The sequence below is a fragment of the Colletotrichum paranaense genome, assembly GCF_030867605.1.
Source record: "Colletotrichum paranaense strain IMI 384185 chromosome Unknown Scaffold_24.1, whole genome shotgun sequence".
Taxonomy (NCBI): domain Eukaryota; kingdom Fungi; phylum Ascomycota; class Sordariomycetes; order Glomerellales; family Glomerellaceae; genus Colletotrichum; species Colletotrichum paranaense.
Window position 1 is genome coordinate 1 of NW_026848982.1, and position 18,053 is coordinate 18,053.

The 18,053-nt window shown below is 51.0% G+C and overlaps 7 protein-coding genes across 7 annotated transcripts; 3 read left to right on the forward strand and 4 right to left on the reverse strand.

The window, feature by feature from the left end:
• Nucleotides 1-74: 74 nt before the first annotated feature.
• On the forward strand, nucleotides 75-251 carry CPAR01_16233 (uncharacterized protein; the record flags this gene model as incomplete). Its single annotated transcript, XM_060500478.1, has 1 exon — nucleotides 75-251. One exon carries the CDS (start codon nucleotides 75-77, stop codon nucleotides 249-251), a length of 177 nt encoding a protein of 58 aa, XP_060340659.1.
• A 2,200-nt stretch (nucleotides 252-2,451) lies between these two features.
• Nucleotides 2,452-6,147, reverse strand: CPAR01_16234 (cytochrome P450; the record flags this gene model as incomplete). Its single annotated transcript, XM_060500479.1, has 8 exons — nucleotides 2,452-2,858; nucleotides 2,918-3,810; nucleotides 3,930-4,579; nucleotides 4,648-4,708; nucleotides 4,766-4,904; nucleotides 4,959-5,019; nucleotides 5,079-5,913; nucleotides 5,981-6,147. The coding sequence occupies 8 exons, from the start codon at nucleotides 6,145-6,147 to the stop codon at nucleotides 2,452-2,454; spliced, it is 3,213 nt and encodes a 1,070-aa protein (XP_060340660.1).
• A 247-nt stretch (nucleotides 6,148-6,394) lies between these two features.
• Nucleotides 6,395-7,584, forward strand: CPAR01_16235 (short chain dehydrogenase; the record flags this gene model as incomplete). The annotated part of the gene is made up of 5 exons (XM_060500480.1): nucleotides 6,395-6,490; nucleotides 6,580-6,695; nucleotides 6,744-7,219; nucleotides 7,278-7,414; nucleotides 7,516-7,584. 5 exons carry the CDS (start codon nucleotides 6,395-6,397, stop codon nucleotides 7,582-7,584), a joined length of 894 nt encoding a protein of 297 aa, XP_060340661.1.
• Nucleotides 7,585-7,660: 76 nt separating this feature from the next.
• Nucleotides 7,661-10,652, reverse strand: CPAR01_16236 (amino acid permease; the record flags this gene model as incomplete). The annotated part of the gene is made up of 8 exons (XM_060500481.1): nucleotides 7,661-8,215; nucleotides 8,602-8,617; nucleotides 8,673-8,828; nucleotides 8,877-9,698; nucleotides 9,761-9,791; nucleotides 9,854-10,286; nucleotides 10,354-10,367; nucleotides 10,421-10,652. 8 exons carry the CDS (start codon nucleotides 10,650-10,652, stop codon nucleotides 7,661-7,663), a joined length of 2,259 nt encoding a protein of 752 aa, XP_060340662.1.
• Nucleotides 10,653-10,868: 216 nt separating this feature from the next.
• CPAR01_16237 (uncharacterized protein) lies at nucleotides 10,869-12,253 on the reverse strand (the record flags this gene model as incomplete). The annotated part of the gene is made up of 3 exons (XM_060500482.1): nucleotides 10,869-11,414; nucleotides 11,951-12,106; nucleotides 12,164-12,253. The coding sequence occupies 3 exons, from the start codon at nucleotides 12,251-12,253 to the stop codon at nucleotides 10,869-10,871; spliced, it is 792 nt and encodes a 263-aa protein (XP_060340663.1).
• Nucleotides 12,254-14,004: 1,751 nt separating this feature from the next.
• Nucleotides 14,005-14,993, reverse strand: CPAR01_16238 (carbonyl reductase; the record flags this gene model as incomplete). Its single annotated transcript, XM_060500483.1, has 3 exons — nucleotides 14,005-14,510; nucleotides 14,572-14,871; nucleotides 14,933-14,993. The coding sequence occupies 3 exons, from the start codon at nucleotides 14,991-14,993 to the stop codon at nucleotides 14,005-14,007; spliced, it is 867 nt and encodes a 288-aa protein (XP_060340664.1).
• A 975-nt stretch (nucleotides 14,994-15,968) lies between these two features.
• Nucleotides 15,969-16,943, forward strand: CPAR01_16239 (uncharacterized protein; the record flags this gene model as incomplete). Its single annotated transcript, XM_060500484.1, has 1 exon — nucleotides 15,969-16,943. The coding sequence occupies one exon, from the start codon at nucleotides 15,969-15,971 to the stop codon at nucleotides 16,941-16,943; it is 975 nt and encodes a 324-aa protein (XP_060340665.1).
• Nucleotides 16,944-18,053: the final 1,110 nt, after the last annotated feature.

Genomic DNA, 18,053 nt, shown 5'->3' on the forward strand with positions numbered 1-18,053 from the left:
CAAAAACATACAACACCAGGTATTCGCTGGTCGTCACCGACCCAACTACTAATCCGGCCCTCATTGGCTTATCTATGGGAGAGCGGACGGGATCCCGAGTTTTCCAATGGGTATGGTCGTATGTGATGGTTGAAGTTCGCGATGGTGCCCATGATCGACTTCGCAGACAACACCGTGATGCTGTCTTTCGCCACAACACAACCTCAACAAGTCTGAAAGAAAATCCTCAAAAGAACACTAACGGCGTCTAGCGCTTCTCGAAACGGTGGCAAGAATTCAAACGGAACGGTAGTGGAGCCCGTGGTCCCGTTGAGTTCAGATCGTGACAGATATCCGTCCGTTCAAGTTTCGGCGGCCTGCCGCTGGGGGTGTCACAGACTCACGTTCCCTTTGAGATGACTAAGCGGCGAACGGCATCTAGTGGATGGAAATTTGAATTACTGTGACTTTCCCAACGGGCAAAGAGCTGGTCGAAGCTGAGCTGAGCTGGAGCTGGAGCTTCAAGCTGGGTAGAGCTGGAGCTCCCAAAGGGGGGCAGGGGGGCGAATGGCAAAGCTCTCCGACATGCCAAGCCCTACGCACAGGATTCACGGTTCCGACGACCGCTACGGCCATCTCTGCCTTAGCTTCTTCTCGAGGCGATGGACGAATGGGGATTTGAGTACGTTTCGTCCTGGAAATGATGCGATTCGTCAGAGTACGGGAAGGGCCTCGAAGGGAGGTAGGTTCTGGACCTTTGACGCGCCGAACAGCGAATGGGCGGTGGCCCAAGGGGGATGAGATGTGTCAGAGGAGGACCGAGAGCCCGAGATCCATGACGGCCTGAAGGGTGTTGAGGTAGGTGATGGGATGATCTGAGATTTAGCCTCCTTTCAAACCCGTGGGGGAGGGAACACTCACCCAAAGTAGTAGTAGCAGCTATCACCAAAGCTTGAAATGGGGGAGAGACGGGATGAACTCTGAGTTAATCGGGAATCGAAGCGGGCCCGAGGCCTTCCACTTTTCATGATTATTTGGCATTATCGCCGACGTTAATTCGCCGCTCACTTGATTTTGCGATCTCGGAGTGATCCCTTCTTTTTTTGAGTTGAAAGGTAGGCATTGTCGGGTTGCCGAGGGGATCTGGTTCCGCCCCAAGCTCTCACAATTAAGCTTAGAAGCTTTTGCTTATGTCCTAGAGCTTTGTGTTTGGACGATATTGACAGTTTTGATGTTTGTATTCCATCAAGATTAGCGTTTGTTTCGAGAGTCTCAAAACAGGATGTCCCCTTCACTCCCGTCTCGTTTGTTGATGTGTTTGGGAAGCCAAATTGCTGGGTTGAACTAAACGGCCTCATGTACAAACGACCCTGATACTAGTCTATAACTCTGCTCACTTTCCGTCGGCTCCGTTAAGCTTCATGTTCGCCTTTCTCTTACTTCGAACGGGCGGTTGTAGCTTCCCGCTTCGCTAAGTCAGACCCCTGCTGTATTGTCAAAGATTGAAGATTGAAACTCTTGACCCTTACCCTTTCCACAGACTTTTGGCAACTCCGCATAAGGCTTTCTGATAGGCCCATAGGAGCCGCCAGTATTAGAACTAACAAATCTGTACAAAGACGGCTGATGCTTTGCAGGGCTGAGATCGGGAATCGCTTGGCTGTTGTCAGGCGATGATCAGACTACCCCGAGGCGCCTCCAGAGGAACTTACCGGGCAGGCATTGATCGCTCGGACTACCTTTCCTTACCGAGGGATTCCTTTCCGAATCCTCCCGGCTCTGTGACTCAATGATCCAGATACTGGCCACTGCTTTCAGCATGTGTTATGTGCTATGCATATAGGCATTGATGGGCTCGAGACTCGAAAAGAGTGCGTTGTGGTCCAAGTTTGACGCTTGAGAAGCCTCTTTCCATAGGCCATCTTTGTGATCTTCGCTAGGTCCGTTGAGAGAAATGCTCATCGACTTTAGCTCGAGTTAGCTTATCGAAAGACGCGATGATTCTAGCGAATTCAAAATTGCGAGACGCTAATTGGAATGCCTCACGGAGCATTCGGAAGCCGTCAATATGTGGATTGGTATCATGCAGCAAAGACCATCAGAGGAACACGTGAACACAAGGCTCTGGCCACAGTCTGGCTTTCCCCTTAGACGTAAAAGTCCAGGTGACCATTTCGAATACTGAGATTAGGCGATACCCTTGCGTTGGAAGGCGAACCAGTGACTCCATACCCAAGACTTCAAAGAAGACTGAACGATATTGGCCTGACTGGTACAGGTCTCAACCCAGCTGAGTTCCTGAATAAATTTGGTCAATTGTTTACAGAAGCTGGATGCAACCATTTTGAATAGACACAAATTGATCTTGTAAACTTCAAGAATACGCTATTCTTGAATAAAAAAGGTAATCAGAGGGAGACCTGAAGGATCCAAGGTGTCAGGCCAAAGCCCCGATAGTCTTTTGACTGTTAACTAGACGTGCATGGATGTATCCCAACTGCCTTGCTCTACATAATGCTCCCTAGTTCTCTCCTCCGCAGCTCTCAAACAATCACTCGTCACAGGGGTGTCTCTGGGGATAAGCTTTACCTTGAAGTCCTTCGGGATCGCCACCAAAGCCGTCTTGAACTGGTTATACTCGACATAGTCAGTATTCGGAGGTTCTTCTTCGCTTGCAACAATCTTGTACGAAGATAGCAGCCGCACCAAGGCCGCATATAGTAGACGCTGGGCGATGTACTGCCCGGAGCAGCCGCGGGAACCCAATCCAAAGCTGAGGTGACCGACGCCTGAGATCTCCTTTTCTGTTGGGGGATTAAGACTTTCAAGCCACCACTCGGGATCGAAATGACCGGCATCATCACCAAAATGTCTGACATCTTGCACAACGTCAGTAAGACTAAGAAACCTTCAGTCACTTGGGAAGAGAGTGACGCACCATGATTTCCGGCTTGTGCGTTGACCAAGATCATTGTCTTAGGGGGTATGATGGCTCCGTTCCAATTCACTTCGGTGACGGTCTTTCGGGGAAGACTCATAGAACTGACTGTGTAGTACCTCCCAGCTTCCCTAATAATGGCGTTGATGTAGGGAATTTTCTCTTCTGCGTAGCAGGAAGCCCATGCTTCGCGCACGTCTGGGTAGTAACGCTTGATGTCTTCGTAAGCCCGGTCCTGCCAGGCCTGTCCCTCCTTTGTGGCAAGGGATCCGATAGCCGAGGTGAGAGTCCCCGGTATCGTCTCGAATCCTCCGGACACAAGCGACAGGCAGATGGACGAGACTTCAACCCCGCTAAGCTTAGTTTCTTCGTTCTTCAAAATTGCTGCTGAAATGCAGGGCTTATCGGTGCCCCGCTTGATCTGCTCCCGCACTTTATCCAGAAGCAGATTCAAATACGCGTCTCGGCGTTCCCTGAGATCTTTAGAACGACGACTCTTCTCGTTGTTTGGGAAGTACCGCATGATGGGGACGTAGTCTTGGGTGTTCTCTGAAGCACTACGCAAGAGCGAGATTGCCGAACCAACGTGCAGAATCTCGCGTAACAGGTCATCGTAGACAGCGTCCATTCGAATACCGTAGCAGAGCGTCAAGGTGGTGTTCAACGCATATCGCTGGATATACGGTCGCACGCTAATCTCCACCTCACCGTTGCGACTGTCCTTATGCAGATCTCGGAGGATGCAATAGCTCTCGAGGTCGAACATCGGATAGTAACTCCGAAGGGCGGGTCTTCCAAGCGCCGTGCCAGCGGCCTTGCGTTTTCGGCGGCACGAGTCATCCCAGGGCGACGACCCGACCGTGAAGCCCTCGTCCATCGACCGATGGTCGCCACTGGTAATATAGATCATTTGAACAGATAGGATTGACTGGGTAAGATAGTAAGAGACCTAGGTAGCTCGTCTTTTGGCTTTTCAGCTCACGCCTCGTTGACTTCCATCATTTCTTTGTACCTAGTAGATATCTGTTCAACCATTCGACGTATCTTGCCAGCCACAGGGAACTTGACGCTAAGCTTGTCAAATAGCTCGATAGTCAAGTCAAGGTCCGCCACTGCTCCCTTGTCTCTCAAAACAGAGATGAGATTATCAGGTTGGACAGTTGTGGCGTATATTAGGGACAAAGTTGCGGTAAATATCGAGAGAAGGTTGAGCCAATTGTATGCAAGACACCTTTGGCGGTGCGTATTAGATACTTGACGAATCGACATGGATGCAGCTTCCGCTAACACTTTGACACGGGGTTTTGGCAGAGTCGGGAACAGCGGAGATGGTCGATACAACATGGCGACGTGGAGATAATAGTTGAAGTCATACCAGCTGCTGTTGAGGTGCGGCACTGCAGCGTCGGTGTTTGGAAGAGGAAATGGCATATTACGACGCCAGTTCAGAAGTCTTTGGTGGAGCGAGTTTGATACCTCTTCGCGCTGTTCGGCATTGAGGCTGGCTGACATTCGGTGAGAATAGACTGAAGTCGTGATGTTGCTGGCAATCTGCCGTAGCTCGAGGATGTGGAGAGGAACGGTCAGTATAGAAGGCTTAAATGAGTTCTCGGGCAGATCAATTTGTGCCCCAACGTCACTATCATCTTCCACCGCGAAGGGCTTGAAATTTGAGTCAGTTGATGGGCGAGAAGTTGAATAATTAAGTCCCGAGAGAGTGCCTATCTTACCGTCACATCGATGTCATCTTCATTGATGGCGAATGGGCGACCGAGAGCTATAGATACTACGCTGTTGAATAGGATCAGTATGCCAGGCATTGCGGTATTGTGGATCGTGAGGACTCACCGATCCATCATGTAAACGGAAAAGAAGAGCCTCTTCCGCTTTTCAGACACGTCGGCTGGTAGGCCTTCGTAGGTTGAGGAAGCATGCATGCCTAATCCAATTGCCATACGTGCACCGAGACCAACCAATGTCCATGTATCTGTTATCAAAAAAGTGAGCAAGAGTATCCAAACGAATTTCTGGCATCGCTTACTGGGTCCAAGCTGGTTGAAGAAAGAATAAGATACTTGCAGAAGTAAAACTTCCAACGCGGCCTTCAGTTATGTGTCAGCCTTCATATCCCCCATAAACTCACTTACACGGAGATTCGTACCATGTATCCATAATCGAGAGCCCCCTCAAAGTGCTCGAGTGCTTTCTTGTAGTACATCATTGATTCGTGCTCATCTGAAAGGGTGACTGAGCATTGCGCAGTTGATCCAATGGCAAGGACCATCCATAGGCGAAATTGACATAGGGATGATTGAGCTAAAGCAAACTGAGGATCCGCTCGAACATGCTCCAGTATATTATTGAACTCCTGGCGATGAACGATCGGGTATAACGTATGCGAGTGAGCAAAGTAGAAACGTATGAGCTGGTCAACATGACTGCCTTCAAGAGAGACCTGTTGCTCTGGAACGGAGATGGGCTCGGTTGGCGCGGTCGGGGAGAACCCGTCAAGCATCGAAGGGTAGCACATGAAAGGGTCTCTGAATCCACTGAACAACGTTGAATCTAAGAGGTCTGAAGTCGAGGAGGGAAGGTTCAACTGCGGCCATATGCCACCCTCGGGTTCAAAATGAGCGAAGCTAAAGTCGGCCTTGTCGGGATTCAGACGCCGAAGAACGGTTTGTGTCAGCTTGGCGAAGGAGAGGCCGGAGGAAGATCCCAAATGACGATCAGCCGTTGCCTCGAAGGAGAGGATTTTGAGCTCTTCGACGAAGGAAGGGGAGGACTGCAAGAGAGGCAGCTGGGTAGGCGAGGGCTCATAAAGCAAGTTCGTGCTGTTTGCCTCCGTCTCTTGACGACCGAGGGCAATATTAATATCACTTGTATCCGGATTCATGAGTTCCGCTCGAGAGTCTAGTTCTCTTCCTGTCGCGGATCTTAGTGAATTGAATTCCTTTTCGAGAGACTTGACTTTTGTCTCGAGACTGCGCACGTATCTATTCAATTTGTTTTATTCAGCAAACGTCAAAGAGTTTAATACTATCAAAAAAGGATATCACTTACGTGACGGGGTAAGATGCCATAACACGATCATCATCGAGGAAGCTGCACGACACTCGAGCCCCGCTACAGTTCCTGCATTGGGGCAACCCGCGATCACATCTTTTCTTTCGTCGGTGACATCGCTTGCACGACGTTTTAGCTTGAGCGTCCGCAAATTCTGGTGCCATGTCTGATGACTGTGACAACGTTGGGATGTAAGTGAGAGGACAGTCGGATCTCCCGACGGCAGTTCGCGGTACGTTGAGGAATTACCCCGCCCTCGTCTGATAACGGGAGAGGTTGCATATCGGCTGGGCCGACGACCAGCGAAAGAGTCCGATAAGCGATCAACCGCTTACAGAGGCGAAGTTGAGCATCGAACAGCTTTTGACATACCTCATAAGTGGTCCGTACACTTCGTTGAAGATTCTAAGGATGTCTTCACTCGACATTACGCGACTGTTTTCGGTCAAGGGCTATGTGGCCGTGGTGACCGGAGGCAGTAGCGGACTGGGCCTAATGATAGCAAAGGTATGTAACCCAACATCTCAGTATAATGACTCAAGGCCGAGAGACCATGATCCTTTGTAGCAACTTGAATTCTCATTTCAGATTACTAGGGCCTCGTCACAAATGGTGCCAAGGTGTACGTGGCTGCTTTACCAACTGACTTCATTGATGAAGCTGTCAAAGAGCTCAACGAGTCGGGCAAGTGTTCTGGAGGGAATGCAATAGGGTATTGCAGAAAATCTAGCTCATGAAATCGCATCTCTGACTTCTGCAGTGTACCATGCGACCTGTCGGCGCATGATGAGGTAACAAGGCTGGTAAAGTATGTTCAACAACGCGAACACAGCCTTGACTTATTAGTGTCAAACGCTGGTATTCGACGGGATCCGCTGGATCATTGCGACCTGGAGACTGATAATGTCCTCGAGTTGCAAGCTTCAATGCAGTCTTCGAGGCCGTTTGACTGGAAAGACACATTTTCCATCAACGTCACATCACACTATTACCTGGCTGTCGCATTCCTTCCCCTGCTGCATGCTGCCGCTTCCCATAATGATGACGACGGTCCCGGTAGTCGTCAAGGACGTGGCGCCATGATCATGACGAGCTCATGTGCTAGTATGCACAACGTTACCAATGTTGACCTGACGAGCTACGCTGCAAGCAAAGCCGCTACGGATCACCTAGTGAAGCTTCTGGCCGCCAAGTTCAGAAATTTCTACGTTCGAGTTGTGGGGTTGAATCCTGGCTGTAAGTGACAACAAAGTCGTTGGTAGCTGAGATTACTGATCATATGGAATTCCCCTAGTCTTTCCAAGTCGTATGAATCCTGTTGGAGAGGAAGGCAATGTGTTTAGTTCCTTGTTCAACAGGGTTCCTCCCAAAAGAGCTGGTCAAGAGGAAGACATCGCCGGCGCGGTGATTTATCTTGCTAGCAGAGCTGGGGTAAGCCTCAAGTCTTCTCGTTCCGACATTCATGTCCCAAATTTCAACACCAGTTGCGATCCTATCCTTGCGTTCTTTTATTAACTGACCTACGAAATAAGTCGTACGTTGACGGCATCAACTTATGCGTTGATGGTGGCCGCATTCTTGTGGCAAATGGGCAGGAATGAAGTTTCGCGGATAGATGCATCAACGAGGCTTTGCAACATGGGATTAGATTGATTAGTATTCACTGTAGTATTTACTTCATGATACTCTCCCTTCATCAAAAGTAGCTCTTGTAGCAGCGTTATCCGTCGCAGCCCTCGCCTCATACGCATGTCTCTCCTCTTCAGGCAGAGCTTCCCACCGTCTCAACACTTCCTGCCAGTCATTTTCTTGCTCATCGCGAAACACGCTCAGCCCGGTGATCATCCCCGGGCGCGCAGGCACGCCAGGAAGCCTCTCCCCACGGCTCGCAAGCCCTGCCAAGTTCCTCCCTTGTTGCTGATGCTCTCCTGCAAATGGAAGAGCAAAAGCTGCCGGCCATTCGGCTAGAGCTGTCTCATGCTGAGCCCCAGTCTCACATCGTAGCATCTCCGACCAAGCACGGCACGTTACCCTTTGTTCTCCGGATAGTGCGTGCCAACCAAGCTCAACGTCATAACCTGAAATACCCGCTTCGTTAGCGAACAGGGTGATTGGGGTGAACGGCGTAGCTGCAGGTGGCCATGGGCCAGATCCGAAGCGGTCAGCGCGCGAGGGAGGAGCTCTGACCGGCCATGGTGACGGGGAGCCGATGGTAGAAAATAGAGATGGAATCTATGAAGATGCTCGTATAGTGGCGAGGTGTTCCCTGATCCGAGCGGCCAACTCTTCGTCCAGGTTGCCGAGCTGATGCTGCTCGTGGAGAGCCCTCATGGCGTTGATCTTACTTTACATGGGGCGAAGATTTGTCCAACTTAAGCAAAGAATCCGCTTTGCCGCAATCCTTTTCGTCTCATTGCAGGCAGCAGTGATCATGAAATGTCTTGGACGAAGATGCAGGTGGATTCACGGTGTTGAGAGATATAGTCTTAAAACTTTTAATTGGAATAACCCTCAGTTGTATTTCTGCCCATGGGATATCTATTTCTTTCACCCTCAACGCCGATGATACAATGGACGGATATGTCAACACGATTTTACCCAAATAGTTTGTCTAGAACCTTTTCAAAGACGTTCCTGGTCATGCCCGTTAGAACCACTTGTTGATTATCGGATAAGATTGGCAACTTACTTGGCAGGAGTAGGTACGAACGTCCTCTCATACTCGTCAATCTCATCCTTGTTGCGGTACAGGTCGACCTCTTCAGGTTTGAAGATCTTGGTCTTCTTGAGGAATTTCCAGCCCAGGTACAGCACAGGGAAAATGCCGACCATTGTATACCTCGTGCTTGTCAGTATACCATGCAGGCTAGCTAAAAGACGATGGTTGGCTTACGAGAAGAGAAAATCAGGGATACTCCAGTATCCATCCAGAGGCAAGAAAACGGTGTACCCTCCAACGAACGTCATGATGAAGGTGCCGATGAGACCGTACCAGGCAGCGTACGGCTGGAACCAAGCCTTGTAGGGAAGGGTATCGCGACTGATGCCTTGAGCCTTGAGCGCACGATAGAACCCAAGATATGCCGTGCACATGCAGGAGAAGTTGATCAACTGCGACGCGGTGACCAAGCTCACAAACCAATTCAGCACAACAGCAGTGTTGGCACTGAGTTGCAGGAAGCTGAGCAGGCCGATGAGCAAGACGGCGATGACGCAGTAGACCGGAACGCCCTTCTTCGTGCACTTCTTGAAAAACGCGGGCGCCTTGCCCTCAAGTGCCAGTCCGTACAGCGATCGTGAAGCACAGTAGACGTACGAATTACCCGCAGAGAAGGCGGCTGTGAGGACCATGGCGTTGACGATGTGGGGCAGGCCGCTGATCTTGAGGCGATTCATGGCGACGACGTAGGGCGAGGCCGAGGCGCCGGGTTCGCCGTCCTTGAAGGCGCGGGTAAGCTCTTCGTCGTTGTAGGGGACGAGGATGCCGACGCAGAGGGAGCCAAGGACGAAGAAGGCGGTCAGGCGGTAGAAGACGGCGTTGAAGGCGCGGGGCATGACTTTGCGCGGGTTCTCGGCCTCGCCGGCGGCCATGGCAACGTAGTCCGGTCCTGCGATGGTGAAAGAAGCCTGGATCAGGCATTGCAGGAAGCCGAGAAAGCGTCCGAGGGAGCCGCTGTAGTATAGCTCTGTGAATGCGCCTGGTTCGTACCAGTATCTAGATGGGTCAACTCGGTTAGAGGACTAGGCTGATGGGAGAGAGTAGAGACAATTGCCTACCGGAAGCCGAATCTGTCTCCAAGCGGGTTTCCTATGGACAAGATAAGTATTGTGTTTCCAATTGGCGAGCATGTTACGTATGAAGTTGCATACCTCCCAGCATGACGATGAACGTAAAGATGATGAGTCCCACGATGAGCAAGAACTTGCCAAGCGCAGCCCAGAACTCTGTCTCGCCGTACCACTGCACCGCCATGACATTGATAATACCATAAAGGACGAGAATGATGGCAATGATGCCTCCAGCGGGTACGACGTCGCTCCAAAAGTGGATGATGAGGTTGCAGGCGACGACCTCAAACGGTACAAGAGCAGCCTCAAAGACGAAAAAGTTCCAGCCGGCAGCGAACCCAAAGGCCTCATCGACGTAGCGACCGGCGAAGCGGATGAAGGGACTCGAAATCGGGAGGTAGGTGACCATCTCAGCCATGCTCAGGGTCACGGCCAGGATGAAAGTACACCAGATGGTGAAGGCGAGGAATAAGCTGGCGGGGCCGCCATTGAGCAAACCCCTTCCGATTTGAACCTATAGTTGTGTGAGTACCTGATATGCGATGTGAATTCCTATCGACTCGTGCTTCAAGGTGACGTACGTAAAGAGCGGTTCCTGCATACAATGTGAGTTGGGTTGTTCTCTGTGTATCACGTCTAAGGACCTACCAATTGTTCCGCCAATGCCAATCAGTTGGATGTGGCGCGACTTGAGCTTGCGGTGAGTATGGTCTCCCTTGTCGCCAGAATCGAGCGAAGACCGAAATCCGCCGTCTAAGGGTTCGCCATATGGCTCACCGACGCCCTTCTCATCGGGGAAACGGCCATGTTCGGAGTAGCCGCCTCCATAATTCGGAAGGCCGTCGCGGTGTCCCGCTCGCTCGATGCCGGTGGATGACATGGTCGGTCGGTCGGGACGAGGGGAAAGATGTGGGGGATTAGGCCCGGTTTAGTGGGGGATCTCGGCGCGGCCTCGTTTCGAGTCGAGCCGGAAGAGTGAACGGAGGAGAAGGGGGGCTCGACAGTCCAGATGCGCCCTCGTGACGGGTTGAGCGAACTTGATGATCTTGGAATTGATTTGGAGCCTTGGAGAAGTCACAGTTATGTAAACCTCAAATTACCAAAGGGCTTTGAGAAGAAGACAGAAGAATTGGACTTTGAATTCCATGAGGGTTTCACACTGCACACAAGCACCGGTCGATGTCTCGGGGGTTGATGTGGATTTGGCTCTTCGCGTTGGAAGAAGGACGTTAGGAAAAGCCTCACGTAGGAGAAGAGGAAGAAGAGCGAGAAAGGACTGAGAGAGCTCTTCGGCGCGACCAACACTGCGACCGCAGATCCTTTTCAAGAATTCCCAAAGATCAGGGACCGCAGCAATTACACTGCAGCGTCGCAGCAGACAGAGAGGCGGGAACAGTGGGGTGAGACTGAGGGGTGAAGGACTGCAAGAGGGAGAGGTCTGCAGGAGAGTGGATGTCTCTGTGCGAACCATGCCCAACGCGGGATGGGCCCGAAGAGGTATGAGGGCGTAGTGAGGAGGCGGCGACCAGGGGATGGGGGGAAGATGGGGGCGGTCCAGCTTGTTTCTTCCGGGGATCGTTCCCTGTCTTTTCCTATCCTCGGAGTTCATGCCAGACGGGTTATTGTATCTCCATTCAAGAGTCTGTGGCCGGCGTAGCTATCTGTAGTAATGAAAATACTTTGGTTTTTTATCACCATTCTGGTGGTAATAGCTCAGTCTCTCGGGTTGGCTTCTCTAATTAGACTCCGAGGAAAATGTTTCCGAGTCCCGGCAAGTCGTTGGTCCCTGAAGACGAATCTGCAGCGCGGGCAAAGACTGGCCAGAGCTCGAGAGTCGACAAGGTTCACCCATAAACATTCTACAAGAGGGGTACTTGGATGAACGTAACTATGTGTACCATGGTGCTTGATGACGCGGTAGAGAAGATAGGGAGCCTTATCAGACCTGTTCGAGTAGGTAAGTAGAGTCTTCAGAGACGCCGCGTGTTGTGCGACGGTCACATTGCTTGCGTCGTTGCTTGGTGCTATGATTTCCCACACTACTATCAAGCGTGATCGCCCAAATATTTACAGGCGGGAGAAGCAGAATGAGAGATTCGGTGACGGAGAGCCCACTATGTTGGGTCAGCTGCAGGTGTCTGGTCCTCTGCAGGATGCACATCGCTGCCAGTGACATACCGATAGCTCTCGGTCTATCTGGACCGGGGCTCTCTTGATTGCCATTGATTGACTGCTGACAGCAGTTCGAGACCATTCGCCGGCGCGACCCAGCAGCTTGGCATCGGTGTGTCCGGTCCATGTTCCATCCCACGCGGCCCAGCAGCGTGGCTTGCGCTGCTTATGGAAAGCGTAGTACGACCTTTCGACGGGAAGAACGAGGCATTTTCATACCAAGTGAAGATGAGACTTTTGCCAACGATTGGCTGCCCATTGCGTGCTTCGTGTGGGTGAAGGCGCCGTTCCAGCTGCCGTTCGCCGCATGGATAGCAGGTCCGGTTTATTTGAACCACATACCTGGTCCTGGGCTCTGGCGAAATATGATTGAGCAATATTGCGATGGACCCCTTGAGCCAAGGCAGAGCGAAGCTTTTGGGGATTAGCGACAAGCAATGAGGCTGCCCGGGGACAAGAACTGTTTTATCGCGGGATGGCTAGGCGCATTGGCGACTTGGCTTTCGAGGGCAAAGAAGCTTCATTTGCTGCTCACATCACGTCAAGTACCCCGCGGGAGACGGAAATGCCTGCTCTGTGATTGCGCAGGTGGCTGGTTGAGTTGTCTGCGCCTCTAGCAGCACCCAGGAAAGAATCCCATTCCCATTGCCCGATTGCGTTACCGTAAGTTTTGATTGTGCCTCTTGGCATCTTGGCAGAAACATGAAGCCAATTGCTTTGCCAACTGCTATGCCAATTTGCCGTTGAGAGCCGGTCGGGATCCCTTGGCAGGCTAGAGTTCTACGTCACGCTATCAAGCAATGATAACTCGTCAACTGCTCTAGAGCGTCTCTCATTGGGCGGGCGAAAGATGGATGAGCCCATTGTTTACGGCGTCGACGGCGTACCTACACAGTACCTAGTGTCTCCGCGCCGCCTTCAAAGTCTTGGCCTCCTGGAAGGTAACGTATCCACGAATTTGAGATGGCCAAAGTGAGACTGATGGTATCATTGGTCCAAGTCCGAATGATCAAATGGAAGCAAGCTACGGAGTACTGGTGACCCCATTGGATTGAGTTTTGCGAGAAATTGAAATGAGGACTTATTGACTTGGGCCGTCTTCTTGTTCCTCCTAGACCTCGGCCGGGTCGCGCTCACTACATCCACCCAAAACCTCGGAACGGAATCACAATTCGGTGCCATTCGTCAATACTCAACGGCTCATTCAGTCATTGACGTTCAGTGGTACATGAATACTCCAGAAGCGGGTGTGTGCACATAGCGTCGTCTGGCGCAGGAACGCGCGCCGCGCCGCGAACCTTCAGGTTTTTGGCGGCGCCCCAGTGCCTAGAACCGCTGCATTCATTGCCCTTAAACCTAGTTGGAACTCCTCGCTGGAAGTCGCAGTTCACCAGGGAGAATTCCTCCTAGTTCCACCGTCGGGACCCTCCCGAAATTTCCAGTCGACATCCATTTTCACGTGCTCTCAAGCATTTTGATAAAGAGCGAATACGGAGTACACGCTTCCAATGAGGCTTTCGTTTCAGAGTACATTACTTGTTGATACATGAATATGTGCTCGTGTGCAGCAAGGCGGCATCTAGAGCTCCTAGGAAATTGACCACAACCAGCGCAGTAACTACGCTTACTTTTGATTTTCTCAGCTGTTCGCAACTCCAGCAATTACCATAAGCAAACAATGAAAAGGCAGCACACTACTCTAAAGCTACACTATATCGGGCCATCATCGCAACTTCGAAGGCTCGATGAGCAATGTGTCTGAAGCAGCCTTGTGACGCGAAAGAAGGTTCCAACGCGCTTAGGACTTTACTCTATAGTGTGACCCGGAGTTCGTACCTTCAGCGACAAGCACCAATCACAATGGTCTATTAGTCTAGTTGGTTAGGACGTCGGATTCTGATTCTCAGAACTTTCCGTAGGCCCAGGTTCGAATCCTGGATGGACCTCATTTGCTTTTGCCTCAACTACAAACTCTAGTCAAGTTTCATTTTTACCATTGTCAACTAGCTCTGCGTCTTCCTCGTCATATTGCTCATTTTGGGCATGTTCCGCCCAGACGTTCACCACCTGGCGACCTTCTCATCAGACCAGTACTCTCCAGTCTTGCCACCAATATCCGCAATCGCCAGATGCACAGGTGTCTGCGCACCCTCATCAGGCGTCTTTGTGCCGCCGCCTCGCGTCATATCCGTGACCACGTACCCGGGATGGCACGAGTTGACGAGCAGCTTGCTTCCCTTGTCCTGCAACTCCTTGGCCACGGCCTTGGTCATGCCAATCTCGCCAGCTTTAGAGACCGCGTACGCGGCGCTGGGCCAACCTTGCTTCTCGTGCGTGCCCTTGTCGACCGCGGCGGTGAAGTCTTCCATTAGCTTGGTGACGTCCGACACGGACTGCGCGTCAAGGAAGCGCTGCTTGATGTCTGGCGAGTACTTGCTTAGGGACCCTGATACCGATGCCACGTTGACGATGCGCCCGTCTGGCTTCATAACCGGGATCCAGGCGCGTGTCGCTTCCAGTGTACCGTAGTAGTTGCATGCCAGAGTGTTCTTCACCACGTTTGAGTCTTGTGCACGGAGGGTTAGCTTCTATGTTGAACCATCGCAGCACTTGATGATCGCGCTTACCGAACCCTTGCATGGCAATACCAGCGTTGTTGATGATGAAGTCAACGCCATCGGGATGTTCCTTCTTCAGAAATGATGCGAGGTTCGAGATGCTGGATGAATCTGAGATGTCAAGCTGGCGGTACTTGATGTCCGCCGCGCCTCCGTGGGTAGACAGGGCCTTGGCTTGCTTGAGATCCGCGTCGCCTTGAATCTTTTCGAGTGCTTGCTCACCGCGAGACTTGTCGCGCGCAGTTAGATAGATGAGCAGCGAACCATTGTTTAGATGGGAATTGGGATATTGCAGCGCGAGCTGTCGGACTGGTGAGAGAGTAAGAAGTCAGTTGGAATGACGCGATTCCGGGGTGGGATGAGATCCTACCAACTGCAAACCCGATGCCCTTGTTGGCACCGGTGACCACACCAACTCGTGAGTATGTCATGACGTTTCTCGTAAAGGAGACTCTTTAAATACAAAATTGGAAAAGTCAAGATCAAAAGAAGAGGATTTGCTCAGGCAATCTGATCATATTGGCACGAACTGTTTACTGATCCATGACATCACTAAAGTCAACTTCAGTCCGCGCATTAGTCATCGCACGCCGAATTTATTCGAATCTGTTTCGGTAAGGTACTTCGGGAACTACACGCAATCAGGGCATCACCCACCGGAGGAACAAAGCCACTCCGGCAACATGCAAGCACGCCTGGGCCCGACTCCGAAGCTTGACAGTTCGGCCGGGACCCGGAGAAGTGGGACGGACCACTTCGGTCCTCGCCCGCCGCCTGGGCTGCGATGCCACCTCAATGTGCTCTGTACTTTACTTCAGTCCCAATCACAGCGCTGGCCGCTACGTCTTCGACGGCTCTCTCTATTCACCATCCACTCAAGACTACCCCGCACGTTGACCTTTCGTCTAATTGGTGAGCGATGCAGACAAGACAGTCAAATTTTGCCAGTAATTACACCGAAATATGCATTCTAGTGCGTAGCCTGATTCTGAGAGAAGCCATGATGTGCTTGATGCAGCATTAATAGCATAACATATGCATCGCGTGCATCTTGCATCTTGCATCATTTGATAGTCATACTATCGGCACCGTAGAATGCAGCACTCAGAGAAGCAGGAAGCCCATCGTTCAGCCTAAAGCGGTTCCTGTTGACGGCAAGCCTCACTTTTTCTGCAGCTCTTACAACTTGGCTTCAAGCGGCATGGAATGACATGGAATGACATGCATAGCAGCATGAGTAAGTTCATACTCAAGGGTCTGTCAGATGTGGGGATAGAAATTATAAGATGTTCGGTAGAGGGTCTCAACGAATCGACGCAGCTACATATTGTTTTTGCTCGATCGAGAGGCTTATGTGTTTGACCCATTTACTCTACCGTCAATAGCAAACCCACGGTCTAATCAGAATGGCTGAGGTTCTCGGACTCGTTTCAAGCTTCGCAGCGATAATACAACTAGTTCAATATGGCGAAAAGTTCGCAAAAGCCTTGTATCAGTATTCGGAACAGAGAGGCTATCGAGCTGAAAAGATTGAGCACTACGCAAACGATGTCGTAACATTTTCGGATGTCGTGCGTACTGCTCACTTCTCACTCAGTCAACATTGCAAGAAGTATCCGGGATCTCCTGTTCTCGACTTTATCGCAACACAAGGGGTACTCAACAACATAGCCTTTCAGTCAGGATCTGTCGAGCAGCGACTTAAGAAAGCCACCAGCCAGATCAGAAGTTGCCTGGGAAGTAAGAGCTTCGTGCTGAGTTTCTTCAATTGGTTGTACCAGAAGGACTCAATCAAAGATCTATTTCCAGAAATGGAGAGCATCAAAACAAGTCTTCAACTCCTGCTGGCGACGGCGCATTTTGAGATTGTGACCATGGAGCGCAACGACCCGCGTCCGGGGTCAAGCATGACAGACATGAAGGGTTTGGAAATTACCACGTATGCATATCGAACAGCGAAGCGTTTGTCGGGTCGTAGATTCATTCAAGTACTAATTGAGCGCTGGACTAGATATCGCTTGAAGGAGATGATCCAGATGCTGATGAGAGCACTGGTGAACGTTCACGCGGAGAGAAGGGAGATAGACCGCCATAAACCAGCTAGCACGGCTAAAGGGTCGAAGCTATCCATAGGTCAACCCCATGATAGTCTTCTTCAGCTAGGACAAAGTATAGTGGAAACTGGAAAAGTTCCCGAGCCAAACCCCGCCTCAGCTGCTTCATCGTCGTATTCTATCGACAGAACAGAGGTGATGACGCTAACCTTACGGCAAATGCCCATAGACAAAGCTGACAACTTCGCAGATTCACGGACTGTCACGCAGCGGATCAACGATTTCGTCACTTTCAGCTCCTCGGAATATAATACTTGCCTCGGATAATGCCGGACATCGACAACATAAAACACCACCCAGAAAAGTACCGATAAATGGCGCGTATGTTCCGGAACATCTGCTTTATTTGAATAAGATAGTGAACGTCGAGACATCGCATCACACAAGGTCGAGAATTGGACTTCAAATGCTTCCCAATGACCAAGATCAAGATGGTGGAAAAACAACAATGGCATTTATCAACCCAACTTTGCAGGGCAACATCATTTCGAGGCCTGAGGCTCAGAGACTTGGACTCGAGGTGCGGCCGTTGCAGGATGGCAAGGCGATCGGCGTTGTGTTCAACGGGGGACTCTTTCAGAACTGTACTTTTGTGGTCACAGGTATGGCGTCATTCAAGTGGGTTGAACCCATGGGTGTCGGGTCGGGTGGCCTTATATCTGGAATCGATTTTGACTGTTATGTATTGGAGGACTGTAAACCTAAGTTTATCCTTGGGAAGACCTTTCATCGCCTCATGAAGAAGTAGACAAGGGCAGTGGCAAAGAGTGGCTTTCTCCCCTTTCATATGGTCGCTGGAAGCGGGAATAGCCTCACATGAGTACCTTACCTTACCTAAAGTAATCTTGAGTTTAATCAACAAACGATCAAAACGTCTTAGGGATTGTAAAGCGCTAGCCACTGCCTCATCCATAATATTTGAGGCGACATTAGACCCCGACCTCGGGATCAACCTAGGCGAGTGACTAGGATTCATGAATGGCTTTCGGCATGCAAGATGTAAGGCTGGCGTCCGTTCGTTTCTTCGAAAAGTTGACCAATCATTCAACACACACTTTCTGTCACCATTCGTACAAGTTACTACTCAGTAGCCACCACGCCAGTAGCGTCATATAAGTCGCGGCGATACAGATTGTGTTACTACATGATAATCCTAAACAGTGTTGCGAATTGGGTGTTTACTGGGTCGTCCTGGAAACCCTGTTAATCCCCGCAAGACTAGTCGCACCCAGGTTTGCTTTTGCGCACCGCAACTCTCCTATCATCTCCTATCAGTATCTCAGCCCCCGAGAAGATGCAGCCAACCATCGACAACACCTGCGCCCCGCCGCAATCTAGCAAACCCGGATCGGCATGTCGGGGCGGGGCAGAGTTGCA